The sequence below is a fragment of the Maniola jurtina genome, chromosome 11, assembly GCF_905333055.1.
Source record: "Maniola jurtina chromosome 11, ilManJurt1.1, whole genome shotgun sequence".
Classification (NCBI taxonomy): Eukaryota; Metazoa; Arthropoda; class Insecta; order Lepidoptera; family Nymphalidae; genus Maniola; species Maniola jurtina.
In genome coordinates, this window is record NC_060039.1 from 1,529,818 (window position 1) to 1,545,146 (window position 15,329).

General features: G+C 37.0%; 1 protein-coding gene across 4 annotated transcripts; it reads right to left on the bottom strand.

Moving 5' to 3' along the window:
- Window positions 1-8,226: 8,226 nt before the first annotated feature.
- Window positions 8,227-15,329, bottom strand: LOC123869787 (glucose dehydrogenase [FAD, quinone]-like). 4 transcript variants are annotated; one of them, XM_045912814.1, is made up of 4 exons: window positions 15,288-15,329; window positions 11,556-11,692; window positions 10,363-10,496; window positions 8,227-9,767 (listed from the first exon to the last, which is right to left on the bottom strand). In XM_045912814.1, the coding sequence occupies exons 2-4, from the start codon at window positions 11,689-11,691 to the stop codon at window positions 8,241-8,243; spliced, it is 1,797 nt and encodes a 598-aa protein (XP_045768770.1). In that variant the 5' UTR covers window position 11,692; window positions 15,288-15,329; the 3' UTR covers window positions 8,227-8,240. The 4 variants fall into 4 exon arrangements, with proteins under 4 accessions (XP_045768770.1, XP_045768769.1, XP_045768767.1 ...); XM_045912813.1 differs by having other exon boundaries at window positions 15,181-15,296; XM_045912811.1 differs by lacking the exon at window positions 15,288-15,329 and adding an exon at window positions 15,010-15,108.

The following is a 15,329-nucleotide window of genomic DNA, read 5'->3' on the forward strand; positions in this document are numbered from 1 at the left end:
ACTTGAAACAAATTATTGCTGTATAATTAAAAAAACATAATATAATTATATGTATGTATTTTCCTTTGATTGAGTATACACAGTCAATATAATTATTGATAAAATCTGGTATTTTCCATACTATTGACGTTATTCTGTTTACTCTGAACTAACTTTCACGACTTCGTCCGACTGGGTTTATGTACAGTTTTGTGTTTAGAGTGTAACTAGAAGTTGAGTCACCAACCAATCTCAAACATGTTTTCGAAATTCAATTCGAAAATGTTTTCAAAAAACATTCGAAATTCAATTAGAATTATTATAATCATTTATCATCATCATCATCATCAAAGCTTCGTTTGTGATTGGTTGGTTACTCAAAAGGTTAGCTCCCGCTGAAATTTTTGTCTCTCTCATTTGTATGGGATTGCGTAACAGAGAGGGCGCTTTACTAAGTATATTGAATGTGTAAATCCGCTCATAATACAAAGACTCAAACCGTTACTATTTAGCTATAAGGGTTACTTACGTTATTTCAAATATTATATAGTTATGAATAAAAATGTTATTACGATTTACGGTATGCATTTTTTCCACGTAACTATCATTTATTTATTTATACATAGAATACATAATTTCGCTTGTTTTGTTCATTTCCTTGAAAAGAATATAATTTACCTAAGAATTTTTTATTTATGTAAGTTTTCAGTATAGTTATAGTTTAGCATGCTTTTTTTCATCTGTTTAAAGTTTTTTTTTTGAGTAAGACACATGATACATTTTTATTTCCTCTCTGTCTCTTTCACAGCGTTATATGCGAAAAGGATAGTAATACTTTTAAACCTGTCAATTTATTTTGGTAGAGATTTGTGTACCGAATTAGCACCCGTATCACAATAATATTAGATTTTTGCACACTATATGATCCATTATTGGATCGTTGAAATCTAATCTTTCGCATTGTTCCAAATTAGGTAATATTATGTGCGATACGACATATGTATGGCAACCAATATCGGATCGTAAAGTGTTAGTGTATAAATGCTCTAATATTATAATAATATTATTAAGATATAAATAAAATCATTGCAATATCGGTTTTTTTTTGTAATGTTATTATTATAACGTATTATTTGTAATATATTGGTTCGTTTGATTAATACCGTTATTGACTGTGACCGTACCGGTATCTAGTCGCACTTTGTACAAACGTGTTAAAATATTTAGAAAAATTTGTATAAATGTATTTATCTTCAATTTGTTTATGAAGTTTCTTTCATGCTTTAATGTATTCAGGAATTACAGGCTATAAATATTACTTAAAAGTTTAAAGACAGATTTTTGTTTTTCAACCAATTTCCACCCATTTTTCAATTTAAAGACTTTATTTTTGTTATTATTAAGTAAAAATGAAATAAACATCCTTGATTATTTTAAAAATTATTTTTAAAACTAAAATGCGGTCTTATGCTACGGTTAAAGCATAAAAAGTCGATTATAAAATCGATTTAAGTGAATTAAATTTATTTATTATAGAAATAATTTTTTGTTCAAATTATTGAACATCTTTTAAGTGCCTGCAAAAAAATATACGCGGAGCGTCGTGTAAATAAATCTGCTTGTAAATTTGTATAATACATTATTGGCATTTTATTTATTTATAAATTAAGATAAACACAAAAGCATTTCTTTGATACAGTTTAAATTTGAACCTGAATGAAACCCATGTTTTTTTTTTGTATTTATTGGTGTAACAATATTGGAGGAAAATTCTTTTATTCTCATTATTTCTCATTTCTTGATGAATTTTTCATATTCTCTCGCAAATTTATATTATTAGCTAAAATAAAATGAAATTTATTTTATTTTATTTTAGCTAATTTTTATTTAATAACATATAGATTATTATAAAAAAAATGATGGTGATTATTACTATAAATTAAATAAATATCTTGAAAGGAACTTCATTGTCTTCCAAGACTGACTAATCGTTATATTTTGATCGCCTTGCATAAGTCATTGTATTCTTTCTACTCGTATACCAGAGTGTGACTTTTATGTAAAACAAAAAACTCTTTCACTTTGTGCGTAACTGACAAAACGGACCGAAATATGAGGTTTTAGATCGATTTTACTCTGATACCAATGTGTTTAGTTATTCGAAATCGATCAACATTGTTGTGTTGTGTGCTTTTTCAACTTTACAGTATGTTCGACCGCCATCCAACATGGCATTTTGTGAATGAGTTATGTTGACTCAAAAACTTACACTCGACATACAAAATATAGCTCAAACAATATTTCTCTTATCACAAAATCTTAGGCGTGGTTTACGTCCGTGTTTGATTTCTGTTATAAGATATATTTTTGTGTTAAGACTACTGTCTAAGTTTATAAGCATTTATAAATGAAAATCTAAATAGGATAGCTTTAAATTTTTTTGAACACATTTCGTTTCGAAATGTTATAACGTTATTTTATAATAACGTTGCGCGTTGTACAGTACCTTTGACACCGACTTCTATACAGTTTAGATTACAGTAAAAACACGAACATTTTATAAGCTTTAAACACGTATCGTTTCGAAACGGTATACCGTAATAACGGTATTTTACGATAACGTTATAACCATACCTTTGACAGTAACCCACAGTTACAGTACATCCGTATTGCAACTATCGTGGCGATTTCGAATGGATATAGTTGTCGCAAAATAACAGGCCCGTTTTGGCATGCTAAATAACCGATTTTTGTATTATAAATAAATAATTTGGGTAGTTCAAAGGTTCGATTATTTGAATGTTGATCGATTTTGCTTGATTGGGAATGATTTTAAGCCGTCACAGCTATACAGTGACCACATGTTGAATAACAACATTGTATGGAGAAATAATACAGCAGTATTGTTTATTATGGGATAAATTCCCTAAAAAGAGAGCTTTTTAACTAAAATAAAACGATTGCGTATTAGTTAGTACCCACTCGCACGTCGCGTTGATAGGAAGCGAAACAGCAAAACGGGTTTTTTTATTTTGCGAAGTATAGTTTGAGCTATATAATAGTTATTGCGAATTTACAATGTATTATACAGTTTAAGTTTTCGTTTATCTGTTAAGTTTATATTTTGTATATAATGTTTATGCTATGCATTCGGGTTAAGCTAGACTCATACCCTTACGACGGAAACATACTAAAAACATGAGACGCGCGTTAATTCAAGAATCATACTAATGTGTTTCTGATTGTAGACCCGACTACTACCCGACAATTGCCGATAGATAGCGCTAGTTGCATATGGAAAAATTATTTTTCTGTCGCTCGGTGTATTTTAACATTGTACCTACTAACTATATTTATATTAATTATGAACTCAGAATTTTCTCCTCTTTCATTTGATATCTTACTCGATACGATAGCAAAAAGAAAAATTCCGAGACACCCACTTTTTTGGATGTACTCATACTGATTTGTTCGTATAAATTGTAGCCTATGCCACCCGGACCACAATAACGAATCGATTGACACCTCCATTCATCAAAATCGGCTCAGTAGTTTTGGCGCTCCGGTGGAACACACATAGATACAAACATAGACTGCTAAAATCATAACCCCTCGGTTTGGCTTTGGCGTAGTCGGGTAAAAATAACGCCGCTTCGCTGATCGCTCTATACACTATACACACTATAACATTATAAAGAGCTAAAGTTTGTAAGTTCGTTTGTAGGAAGTAATCTCCGGAACTAATGAACCAATTTTGATAATTCTTTCACCGGTAGAAAACTACATTATTCCTGAGTGACGTAGGATACATTTTATAATATCAAAAAATTAAGAGATTCCTACTAAAATAAAATTGTAATAGTGGGAATTAAGTCGGAAAAATTCGTCTTAATTTAGAGCTTCCGTGGCGCGCGCTGCGTAAATAGTTAGTTACAAGAATCACAATGTAGGTATCTACACGTGTAACCAGAACGCTAACAGAAACGAAGACAGATGATAGTACTGATGATTATTAATAAGATACCATAAAAATACTACGAAAAATTAAAAAAAAATCTGTATTTTTTTTAAAGTTCACAATATGCAAATAAAACATCTGATTGACGCTATAGGTCAACGAACGTTCCGTAACGTTCCGTTCCGTTCCGTTCCGTAGGTCACTCGAAGTTAACGCCGCGTCGTAGGTGGCGCATTGACCCGAGTTTTGCACGCTATAACAATGCGCGTTTAAAAATACTAAATCACAAACTACAAGATAAGGCAAATGGTTATTGGCATTGGATTGTGTTAAGGTGGTATAAAAATTGGTTGTCTGTAAAGTCGGTTTACTGACGATAGTTGAACGTGACAACAAAGGCCGATTGTGCTTCTTTGTCGCTCGTTCCGCGCTCTCGCTTGCACTTCAAGCCTTACATGAACGCCTCAGAGCGAGGTAACGCCGCATGAGTCATGTTTTTTCGTGCGTGCAGCCGGCTCTATCGAATTATAAGACGTTGTCACGTCAATAATAACGTTTAGTTTTTGCTAGCATTTTGGTTACACTCTGTATAATGGAATAGTTCATCTCAAGCTATCCGTGCGAAGCCGGGGCGGGTCGCTAGTTCATTACCATATAATAGTATAGTTAATTATACAAATGGTGATTGTATATTATAGATATAAGAATTTATTAAGTCAGTGGTTGATTGTAATGAAGTAAAATGTTTTACAGCTTTGTTTTCTGACTTTCCAATAATATTTATATTTATAGAATATAAGTTCACCAAATAAATAATACGAATAGTAATCGATATTCATTTGATAGACTTGTTAAATAAATTGATTGTTGATTAAAATTCGAGTCGTGTAAAATCATTCATTTAACAATGGTACTGATTCTGAGCACAACTAAATTTTAGAGTATTCGCATCCTCTTTTTACTAATTTAATATGAAAAGGACAGACACAGTTTGACAGTTTAGAGCTGTCAAACCTCATGACTTAAGCTGCCAGTCGCGGGCCTATTGTTTAAATTTGTAGCGCGCACTAAAATTTTGAGTCTTTAAATGTAAAACTCATGTTCCATCCTTTTTAACCATTATTAAAAAGAAAAAGATGCAGATACTCTAAATTTAGTTTAGAGAAAGCCAACAGAATCAGCGCCTCTCATTTTCAGATCAAGTTAGCCCTTGTTATATGTATTTTCTGTGATTAATGTAATTTATACTACTTACTTTCATAATGCGAGGGATAATTCGCGACAGGTCGACATGGTAACCAGGGTATGAGACGGGGGGGACGCTCCGCACACCCACACGTCACCCGCGCTATCCCGCACTTGGTGAGTGCAGGGTGTCCCAACCCTGATTGCCATGTCGACTTGTCGCGAAGTATAAGTATTTTTCGAAAGCCAATCATAATAATAAAAGATTGATATCTTCGTATGTTGGCGACGATCTAAGGTTGAGATTTAAAGCACTTTGACTTTGCTCAAATTAACACATCGTTAAAACGAGATATTCATCTATTCGCCGTCGTTAATCGATTTTTTTCAATGCACATTACTTTCATGTGAAATTTTATCCTGTGAATTAGCATTGAACTTAGTTGGCATACCTACTAGTCCGCCATTTTGAAAAACCTCGTTTCAACAATATCACTTAGGACATTTCATCACTGGCGAAAAGGTTTTTCAAAAAAAAAAAATAGAGTTGTAGGTATGCCAGGTTCCATACAAAAATGTTCAAACCCTCCTGTTAACCTCAAAGCCTGTTATATGTATAAATATAAGGTGCAACAATTTTAGTCTTCTCGCATTGTGAAAAATACTATATTGGCATAATGAATATACTTACCCAAACTTTATATTTTTCTTGTTTTAAGATGGGAATGTCAGAAATAAAATGTCTACAAAAATATACAAAACACGTTGTTTTATTTTTCATTTGTTTATGACGTTGAGAGTACAAAAGTAAGAAGTACCGGGTTTAATTCTCGAACACTTAAACGCCAGCCTTGAAGGGTTTAGCTGCAAATTCGAGTACCTCATCTGGTGTCCCCTTGGTAGCGCAACCAACGACACCAGGTAAGGTACCCTGCATATTAGAGACGCCTTGACTACTCCACCCTGCCGGTGTGCGTCATACCTAAGAATTCACGTACACCAACACGTGGGCGAACACTTACTATTAGAATAAGTGAAGTTCACACGAACCACATTTTGTTGCCAAATTAACCATATGGGTGATATCGACCACGAAACCACCAGCGATACCGCGCACAAGTGACAAGCGAAAAGACAACTACATCGACATTTTGTAGCTACCCCAACGCAACTGCACGAAGATGAGCGACACAATTCACTCGTAATCATCGCTTGCTTGTCGCTGCGGTGTGTTTGTGGTAGATATAGTGCGCGACAGCTTGAGATGGCAACCGGGGCGGAGACGCCCTGCACACCCGCACAGCCGCCGCGTTAACCCGCTGCGGGTGAGCGCAGATTGCAATCTCAACCTGTCGCGTAATATACTTGTGAATTTTCCTGGCATTAGGTACGACTTTGTAGGATAAAAATTACCTACGTTCTGAAGCGGTTAAAGGTGACTCATTTGCAATTTAAGCCTGAGGTTTTTACGACCCAATTTGCTTATTTATACGCACTTAATGTACTTTTACTACTTCTCCTTAACGCTGCCCATACACGATCAAGTTTACCATCAATTTTGCAACGGGCGTCCAGCAAGCATGGCACTCATGCACTCTGGGTCATTGAATTATTAGCTTTAGGGCTCGATTACGGTAAAATGACAGCTAAAGTGTGACGATCACAATCACCTGATTGGCCGACACTCACTGAGTATTGGCTACAATGCATTGTTTCCACAAGAATACCATAACTTCAGCCAATCGTAACAATGGCGATTGTAATAATAATTAATTATTGATGGAGGTTTTCCGGAATTGACCCGCAGATTACACCGTCAAGTATGCTGGACGCCCGTTTCCAAGTCCGTTGCAAACTGGACGGTAAACTTGGTCGTGTATGGTCAGCGTAAGTGGGCCGATTGAAACAACTGCCTATTTCGAAACTGGTTACTACTACGACTCAAGTCTCAACAGTGGGATGATAGTATCTACCTTCGCTACAACTAATGTAGATATAGTACACGGCAGGTTGAGATGGCAATCGGGGTGGCGACGCTCAACATGTTGATGCGCACTATAAGGTACTTTCGCCTTAACTAATGCAGGTACCTACCTACAGCAAAAACATAAGTAATTTACATGGATAACGCATAACTGCGGAGGTTCCTGCGGTTGTGGAGCGGTGCTGAAGTGGTGTGGCATGACCTGTGGGCATGACGGACGCGAGAGCTCATAATACTTGTGACCCATACCGTACCGCAGCAGCCTATTCAGTTATACCTTGAAGTCTACCAATGCGGATTTGGCCAGCGTAGTTTAAGTATGGCCAAACCATAAACCCTTCTCGTTCTGAGAGGTCCGTGCTCAGTAGTGACCCGGCGATGGGTTGTTGATGATGATGAGGCTACATAATATCCTACTCAACTCTAAACTAAATAAATAATATTCATTGAACTTTGTAATAAATTATAGGAAGTCGTAATAATAAAGAACGAAGATCAAAGCAGCACGAGCAAATAACAAAGATTTAGATAAATACCTAACACGGAATAGATTTTATTAAATTTTTATTATCAAAAACCGTGGACCGAGAAAAAATACAGTTTAATGACATGCCATCCGCTTTAGTTGTTTGCGTCGTAACCAGTTTTTGTCGAGGATGATCTACCTACGCGATATGGTACCTACCTACGGTAAGCAAGACAAGTGTAAATTAAAAATTTATAACACCCCCGACGATCCAAAGTATTTGAGTTTTCCAAAACATCATTTTCAAATAAATAATTATGTATTTAGGCAACGTCCATCTTGACAGCTTGACATTTGTCAATTGACATAATATTAAGAACCTAACGGTTATCTAACCTTTTTTTCTACAAGAAAACTAGAAAAGAGCTGATAACTCTTAAACGGCTGAACCAATTTTTTTGGATTATAGCTAAGAACACTCTCGATCAAGCCACCTTTCAAACAAAAAAAACTAAATTAAAATCGGTTCATTCGTTTAGGCGCTACGATGCCACAGACAGATACACAGATACACAGACACACAGATACACACGTCAAACTTATAACACCCCTCTTTTTGGGTCGGGGGTTAAAAATGAGCTTCTGTATCTAGGTAGTTTACCCAAGAATCACAACTTTGCACCGTTACCATTTTTTATCATATCTGACGCTTTTTCTGCTATCATAAGAACAGCAGCGTAAGTGTTCCCGCTAACAATCTTAGGCATGACGCTCGCATCGACCACTCTAAGACTTTCAACACCTCTCACCCTCAGCCTTTCATCCACGACCCCGTTCCTATCCATGGCACATGTCCCCGATAAGTGGTATTGAGAAGCTATCAAATTTAAAATATAACATTCCCAGTACTTCTTACTCGCAAACTGTAATCCCTTACACTGCTTAACATTTAAATCGACTATTTCAGACTTGACATTTTTAAAATACTCCGCATTTACCACTGTCGTGTAATCTACAAGGCATCGAGCAAATTTTTTCAAATCTTTCTTATTCAGTAGATGATCAGCGTAGATAAATGGGTTATCTTCTGGGTTTTTACTCTTTAAACGTATCTTGCCCCTGGATTCGGGGTGTAAGAATGTGATCAATGCAAAGAGTGTCTCTCGGTCCGTTGAACTAGCCAAGGCGGTGCATGTTTCGTCGTTCCATTTAAATACGTTAGAGCACATGAGTGTTGGCATTATTGTGCCCCTTTCGAAGGGTAATGCGGTGACTTGGTAATCGGGAAAAGTTTGATTCTTTTCTAATGCAGCGTACCCCATAATCGCCGCTGCGGGAAATCTGTCCATATTCCTTAAAATTTTCAGGTCACTTAAGAGGATCGGCGTTGATGTATTTTTCCCTGTTAACATTATAGGAACAATGATGTGGTCTTGTAAATTAGCGCCCACGTTGGGTGAATTTAGCAATGTTTCGATGCCCATTTCTTCTAAATGATCTCTTTGTCCGATACCTGAAAGCATCAATAATTTGGGGCTATTCACCGCTCCCGCTGAAAGAATGATTTCCTTTTCAGCTTTTAACGTTTTCACACTACCGTCTTTTTCTTGAACTTCGACTCCGACGGCTCTTTTACCATCAAAAATTATTTTTCTAGCTAATGTGCTCTTAAGTATAAATAAATTTGGTCGATCTTTGATTGGTCTAATAAATGCAATCGCAGCACTTTGTCGCAGTTGGTCTATTGTATAACTCGGAACAGAATAACCGAGCTGCTCAAAGCCATTTAAATCGTCTAAAATATTGTGCCCTACTTCTCCAAATGCTCTTAAATATTTTCTATTGTGTGTCTCCCATTCCGGCCTTGTGATTCCGAGGTAGCCGAGTGTTCCATGTAACGAGTAAGATTCACTCCTTGCAATATGACTATTGTTTAAACGTTCGCTCTTTTTAAAGTATGGCAGGACAGAGTCCCAGTCCCACCCTCTGTTGCCCAAGGCGGCCCACTCTTGGTAATCAGCTTTGTTTCCTCTCGCGTAGAACATGTAGTTGATGCTGCTAGAACCGCCCAGCAGCTTCCCCATTGTTTGGTAGATAGTTCCTTGTTCGTGCCCTTGAGCTGTCAAGCCATCGTTCATCGTGTAGTAATTCCAGTCTGGATATGATGCACCCAGCAATATAGATAGGGCAGGGACCTGAAATGTTTCATCTTTTCATGTTTTATAGCAATTAAAAGTAAGAAGATAATGCAGCCTTAAACTTTGAAACTAGGCACCTAATTTTATCAATAGGTAATAATTAATACCTATAACATTCCTATTCCTAATTTTAAGGCTGCATTTTCACCAAGGATGGTCAGGGATGTGTGTGAAAACACTTATGATTTCGGTTCGACTTGACAGTTTGGCTCGAAGGCTCAATGAGCTAAGCTAGAAGATTGAAGCAATTAACATGGGTAAGTTTTAGCACAACTTTTACTACGCACATCATCATGTGCTAAAAGTCTGTTCTTACTCTTGGTCATCAATTTTCTCTCTTTAAGCCTCCTTCTCTTATTTAATAAGAGACTTAACGAATTGTAGGTACCATGCATCACAACCCAACACTGCCAGGCTAGGTAGAGTAGGTACTTGAGCATATATATACTCAAATGCTAAAGAGAAGCAAGCACCAGAATGATTATTTCTTTCATTGTCATTGTGTTAAATCCTTGGTGATAATTTCATCCAAGGTTAAGGCACTTAAAAAATTAATAGGTAAACTATGTAGATAAGTATAGCTGGCGCTTACATCAGACACGTAAGGAGGGTAGTCGCCAGCCTCAATGAGCAAAACCCTCCAGCTTCCAACTTCTGTGAGACGATTGGCAACAACGCAGCCCGCTGAACCGCCTCCGATTATGACGAAGTCAAAACTTTCACCATCTGAAAGTGTTACATTACATTAGTGTATATAGTGAGTATCTCACTCATGGGTGGCTCTACTCAGACTTGGGCGCGTTTGGAACCCTCGTAGCTTTAGTTTTAAGTTACGTAATTAATTATGACCACTAGATCGTACAAATTTAACAATTTCGACCATCAAAAGGAGTACAATTGTACCTACTTTGAGTAAATGATTTTGACTTTGACTTTGACTATCCAAGGTGGGTAATTTAGGGACAGGTCGTAGGTCATTATCATCATCTTAACCCGACGTCAGCCCACTATTGAGCACGCGTATCTCCTCTCAGAATAAGAAGTGTTACCTACAGCGATAATTTACCATGCGGCCGGCAAATGCGGATTGGGAGATTTCAGACGCCTTTGAGAACATTTTGGAAAACTCCCAGGCATGCAAGTTGTCGGTAACCGAAAAATTTGAGTCTCCAGATTTATCGGACCCCAGACCCCCCCTAATTCGTAGACGTCTTATCACCATTTCTGCAGGAGTAACGAGGAGTTGCCAATCCCTTGTGCTCTGTCGTCAGCCGCAGTAACAGGTTTGGTTCCAGAAAAAGAACAGCCTTTTTTCAGTGCAATTCAATACGGATTTCATTGTATTCAGAAAATTTTACGACAAATCTTTAGATGTACGAGTAAATCTTTAGATGTACCTAGGTAGATTTTAATAGGTATAACACACTCATCTCATACCCATAATTTGTCTAGATGGACTAGGTAGGCTCTCCGTGCGAATGGAGCCTTAGAATTTGGCATAGATTAATACAAGTGTAAATCAAAAATTTATAACACCCCCGACAACTGAAGTTTACAGGAACTAGAAAAGAGCTGATAACTTTAAAACGGCTGAACCAATTTTCTTGGATTATAGCTAAGAATACTCTCGATCAAGCTACCTTTCAAACAAAAAAAAAAACTAAATTAAAATCGGTTCATTAGTTTAGGAGCTATGATGCCACAGACAGATACACAGATAGGTAGGTACATAGGTACGTCAAACTTATGACACCTCTCTTTTTGGGTCGGGGATTAAAAACATACCGTAGACATTCGCTTGATTAGGATAGTGATGATTACTATCGAGGACTAGTGATGACAGAACAACTACCATCACTTGGATTACTTTCAGCAGGGGCGCGATTATCTTCACTTGAGTGTACGCCCATAAAAACCACATTCTGTAACAAAATGAAAAACAAAAATTCCTTAAAAATACCGCCATGGATGGTTCATGTTTATGTTTGTACATTGTAGCAGTGTTTAGATCATCATCAAGATCAACCGATAGTTGTTCATCAACCACGGTCTTGTGCCTGTAGCAGCCATGCAGCGTATGATAACTGATAAATGAAATGCCGCTACAATTATTACGTTGTATTACATGAACAATTATTATTATTTACAATATATGCCTTGGTTATAATTAAAACTGTGGTAGGAAAACGAGGGCCGGAGCTTGATGCTAGACCGAGGTGTTTCGGTCTTGATGATCTGAAGTGAATTGGTTGAATGCGCTGCCCGGGGTTCGTCCAGGCCAGCAAGATATTTTGAATCGTTCCGAATTCAAATTGTGTTCTCTAAGTGACAGCTGCAAAGTGTGTTGCTTTCTTCGCAGCTGCCGGTCTTAAAAGAGGCTGCATGCCTCTACATGCCAACTGAACCCAACGGCTCCATGCGACTCATTTGATGTCATCTGTTCGCCTAGGCCCTAGTGGAAGGAGAGCTCCTCCAACGCTGGTTTTCGATGCGAGAGACAGATTATGAATGGATGGACCATCGATATACATTGATGGGACGGACAGGCAGCAGAGGCTAGGGTCCCGTTGGCACCGCGACGAAACCCTAAAAATAGGCGAATGACTTCGTATTTTTCATCAATTTATGTAAGTAGGTACTTATTCATAAACTGTTTTGTTTGTGTTATATTTTAATTGCATTTAGGTATTACTATTAGGTAGTTATATTTAAGTAATTTAGTCTTATTACTGATTCGGAATTCACAAAAAACCTGAACAGATTTCACAAGATTTAATTATGTAGCAGTAATGGAATAAGTACATAAGCTGTGATAGCCTAGTGGTTAGGACGTCCTCCTTCTAAAAGAGGTCGGGGCTCGATCCCGGTCACGCACCTCTAACTTTTGGGGGTTATGTGCGTTTTAAGTAATTAAATATCACTTGCCTTAACAGGGCTCTCTCTCCGTCACTTACTCCATACAATCGTAGTCCCAATTTCATTTGAATATTAAGCAACCAAAGTCCATGAAATTTTGCAGACATATTCTAGAAACTAATATCTGTGCCTGTGGTGTTTTAGATTTTTCTAAAAAAATGTAGTTTTAAAGTTACAGGGGCTCAAAGATTTGTATGTTAATTTTTAAGACCGTTGGTTAGTATTCCAATGAGAGACGAACTACTTTTGTATGGAGCGAGTGACGGAGAGACCCCTCTTAACGGTGAAGGAAAACACCCTTCTCACTCTGAGAGGAGACCCGTACTCTGTAGTGAGCCGGCGAAGAGATGATCATGATGATGATGAATAATCTACGGTTCGAACTTCCAACCTGCGAAAATGTATTTGTCTAGTATCTATCTACTTACCTATCCATTTTACCAATTTTGAGGAAATCTGATACGAGTCCCATCCCGGGGACGGACATTAACAGAACTATCTAAGTAGGTACCTAGTTTAAAATCGTCGGAAAACCAAAGAGTTCGCACGGAATATTTAAATGCCCTTCCGGTTAACCGATTTTGAACGTGATTGGGTATAGAAATAGACTATGGGCTACTTTTGGTCCTGGAAAATCAAGAGATTTTTAAAAACCTACCTGGTGAGCTGGTGAGTGCTGTGGTTTGGGAGATCCCGGTTCGATTTCCGGCAGGGGCAATTTGGGAAATTATAATTTTTAAATTGCCCCTGGTCTGGTCTGGTGGGGGGTTTCGGCCACGGCTAGTTACACCATACCGGCAAAGCCTTGCTGCTAAGCGATAGTTTAGCGGTAGTTCCGGCACGATACCGCGTTACCGGAACCGATCAGGGGTATGAGTTTAATGAATGCCCGCCCCTTCCAAGTTAGCTCGCTTCCATCTTCGACTGCATCATCACTTACCAAGTTACCATCGTGAGATCGCATTCAAGGTCTAACTACTTTTATCGGAATAAAAAAAATCGGTCAAGTGCGATCTGACTCGCGTACGAAGGGTTCCGTACCATCTTACAAGATATACTATACGTAGCACCTTTATCTAGAACTCTGCAAGTTATTAACGGTCTGCGCCGTCTTTTTAGTGAATTCGTGAACACATTTTAATTTTTTTTTTGTATGATTTAACGACATATTCACGGTTTTCCGATTTATTCCTTTACTAATTGTGCTATTAGACCTACCTACCTGCCAAATTTCGTAATTCTAGGTCAACGGGAAGTACCCTATAGGTTTTCTTGATAGACACCACGGACGGACGGACAGACAGACAACAAAGTGATCCTACAATTGTACAAGGGTTTTTTTCCGGATACACCTACGGAACCCTAAAAATGAGACAGATTACTTTTTATGCAGGAAAACAAAGAGTGCCCATGGGATTATTAGGTATATTCACCTATCTATCTAACATGTTATTAGGTAAGCTGTAAGTAGATATTGAACAATGGAATTTTTTGAACTGGGTATTTTTATCCACGATGAAAAATATCCTGTAATGAAGTCATGTCACGCTATAATAAACTTTTTCCCACGACTTCGTTAGCGTTGATTTAGACTTTTCAAGATCTCAGTTGAGATATTTACTTTAAAGTCTACGTTATAAGTGAATCTACATGCTCCACGCTAAAGCACAATAGCTACACGCGAGCGGATACGAAATTTCGATACGAAGTCGATATTATACTTGACTCGAACTTGGCCGATTTTTTAGAGTTCCGTAGCTTAAAAGGAAAAACGGAACCCTTATAGGATCATTTTGATCGATTACTGTTTGTCTGTCCGTCTAAAGTAAAGGAATAAATCCGAAAACAGTGAATTTGTGGTTACATCATTAAAAAAAAAATTAAAATGTGTTTCAATTTTCAAAATAAGATAACTATACCAAGTGGGGTATCATATGAAAGGGGTTTACATGTACATTGTAAAACAGATTTTTATTTATTTTTATGTAAGTATAATAGTTTTTGATGTATCGTGCAAAATGTTGGAAAAAATACCCGAGTACGGAACCCTCAGTGCGCGAGTCTGACTCGCACTTGACCGGTTTTTTAGGGTTTCGAACCAAAATAGTAAAAATGGGGCCCTTATGTGCCACCCCTTATCCATCCGTCTCTCTGTTACAGCCGATTATTTCTGTAACTATTAAAGCTATCAACATGAAATTTGGAATGGTTGTATATAATAGTTGCCCAACATCAGTGGAATAATATTTTTTTTTTAGTTTAGGTAATTAAAAATGGGGGATAACTATATCGAGTGGGGTATCATATGAAAAGGCTTTATTACCTGTACATTTTAAAACAGTTTTTTATTTAAAATCACTTGGAATTTTCACTTTCATTTTCGAGCAATTCTTCACTATTAAAAATTGTTTTGTTTATTTTTATTAATAATGTTTTGCAATCACAATTATGAAATTTAATTTTAAAAATGCAGAGTTACACAATTTATGCCTACCTATGTTATTATAAAAAAATGTGGTAATAATCCCTTCACCACAATAGTCTGCAAAACCCTTGATATTAAAAGCTGCAAAGTATACTTTAACCACTTGCAAAGCGTACCTTCGCAATGATTCGCGAACTCGGTGTGATTTCCTTCGCACA

Bases quoted from the DNA above. Each gene is read 5' to 3' on its own strand.
- LOC123869787 (XM_045912811.1), bottom strand. The intron at 10,497-11,555 runs GTATGTTTTTAA...TAACACTTTCAG, and splicing joins TAATCAAGCGAATGTCTACG to ATGGTGAAAGTTTTGACTTC. The intron at 9,768-10,362 runs GTAAGCGCCAGC...GAAACATTTCAG, and splicing joins ACCCTCCTTACGTGTCTGAT to GTCCCTGCCCTATCTATATT.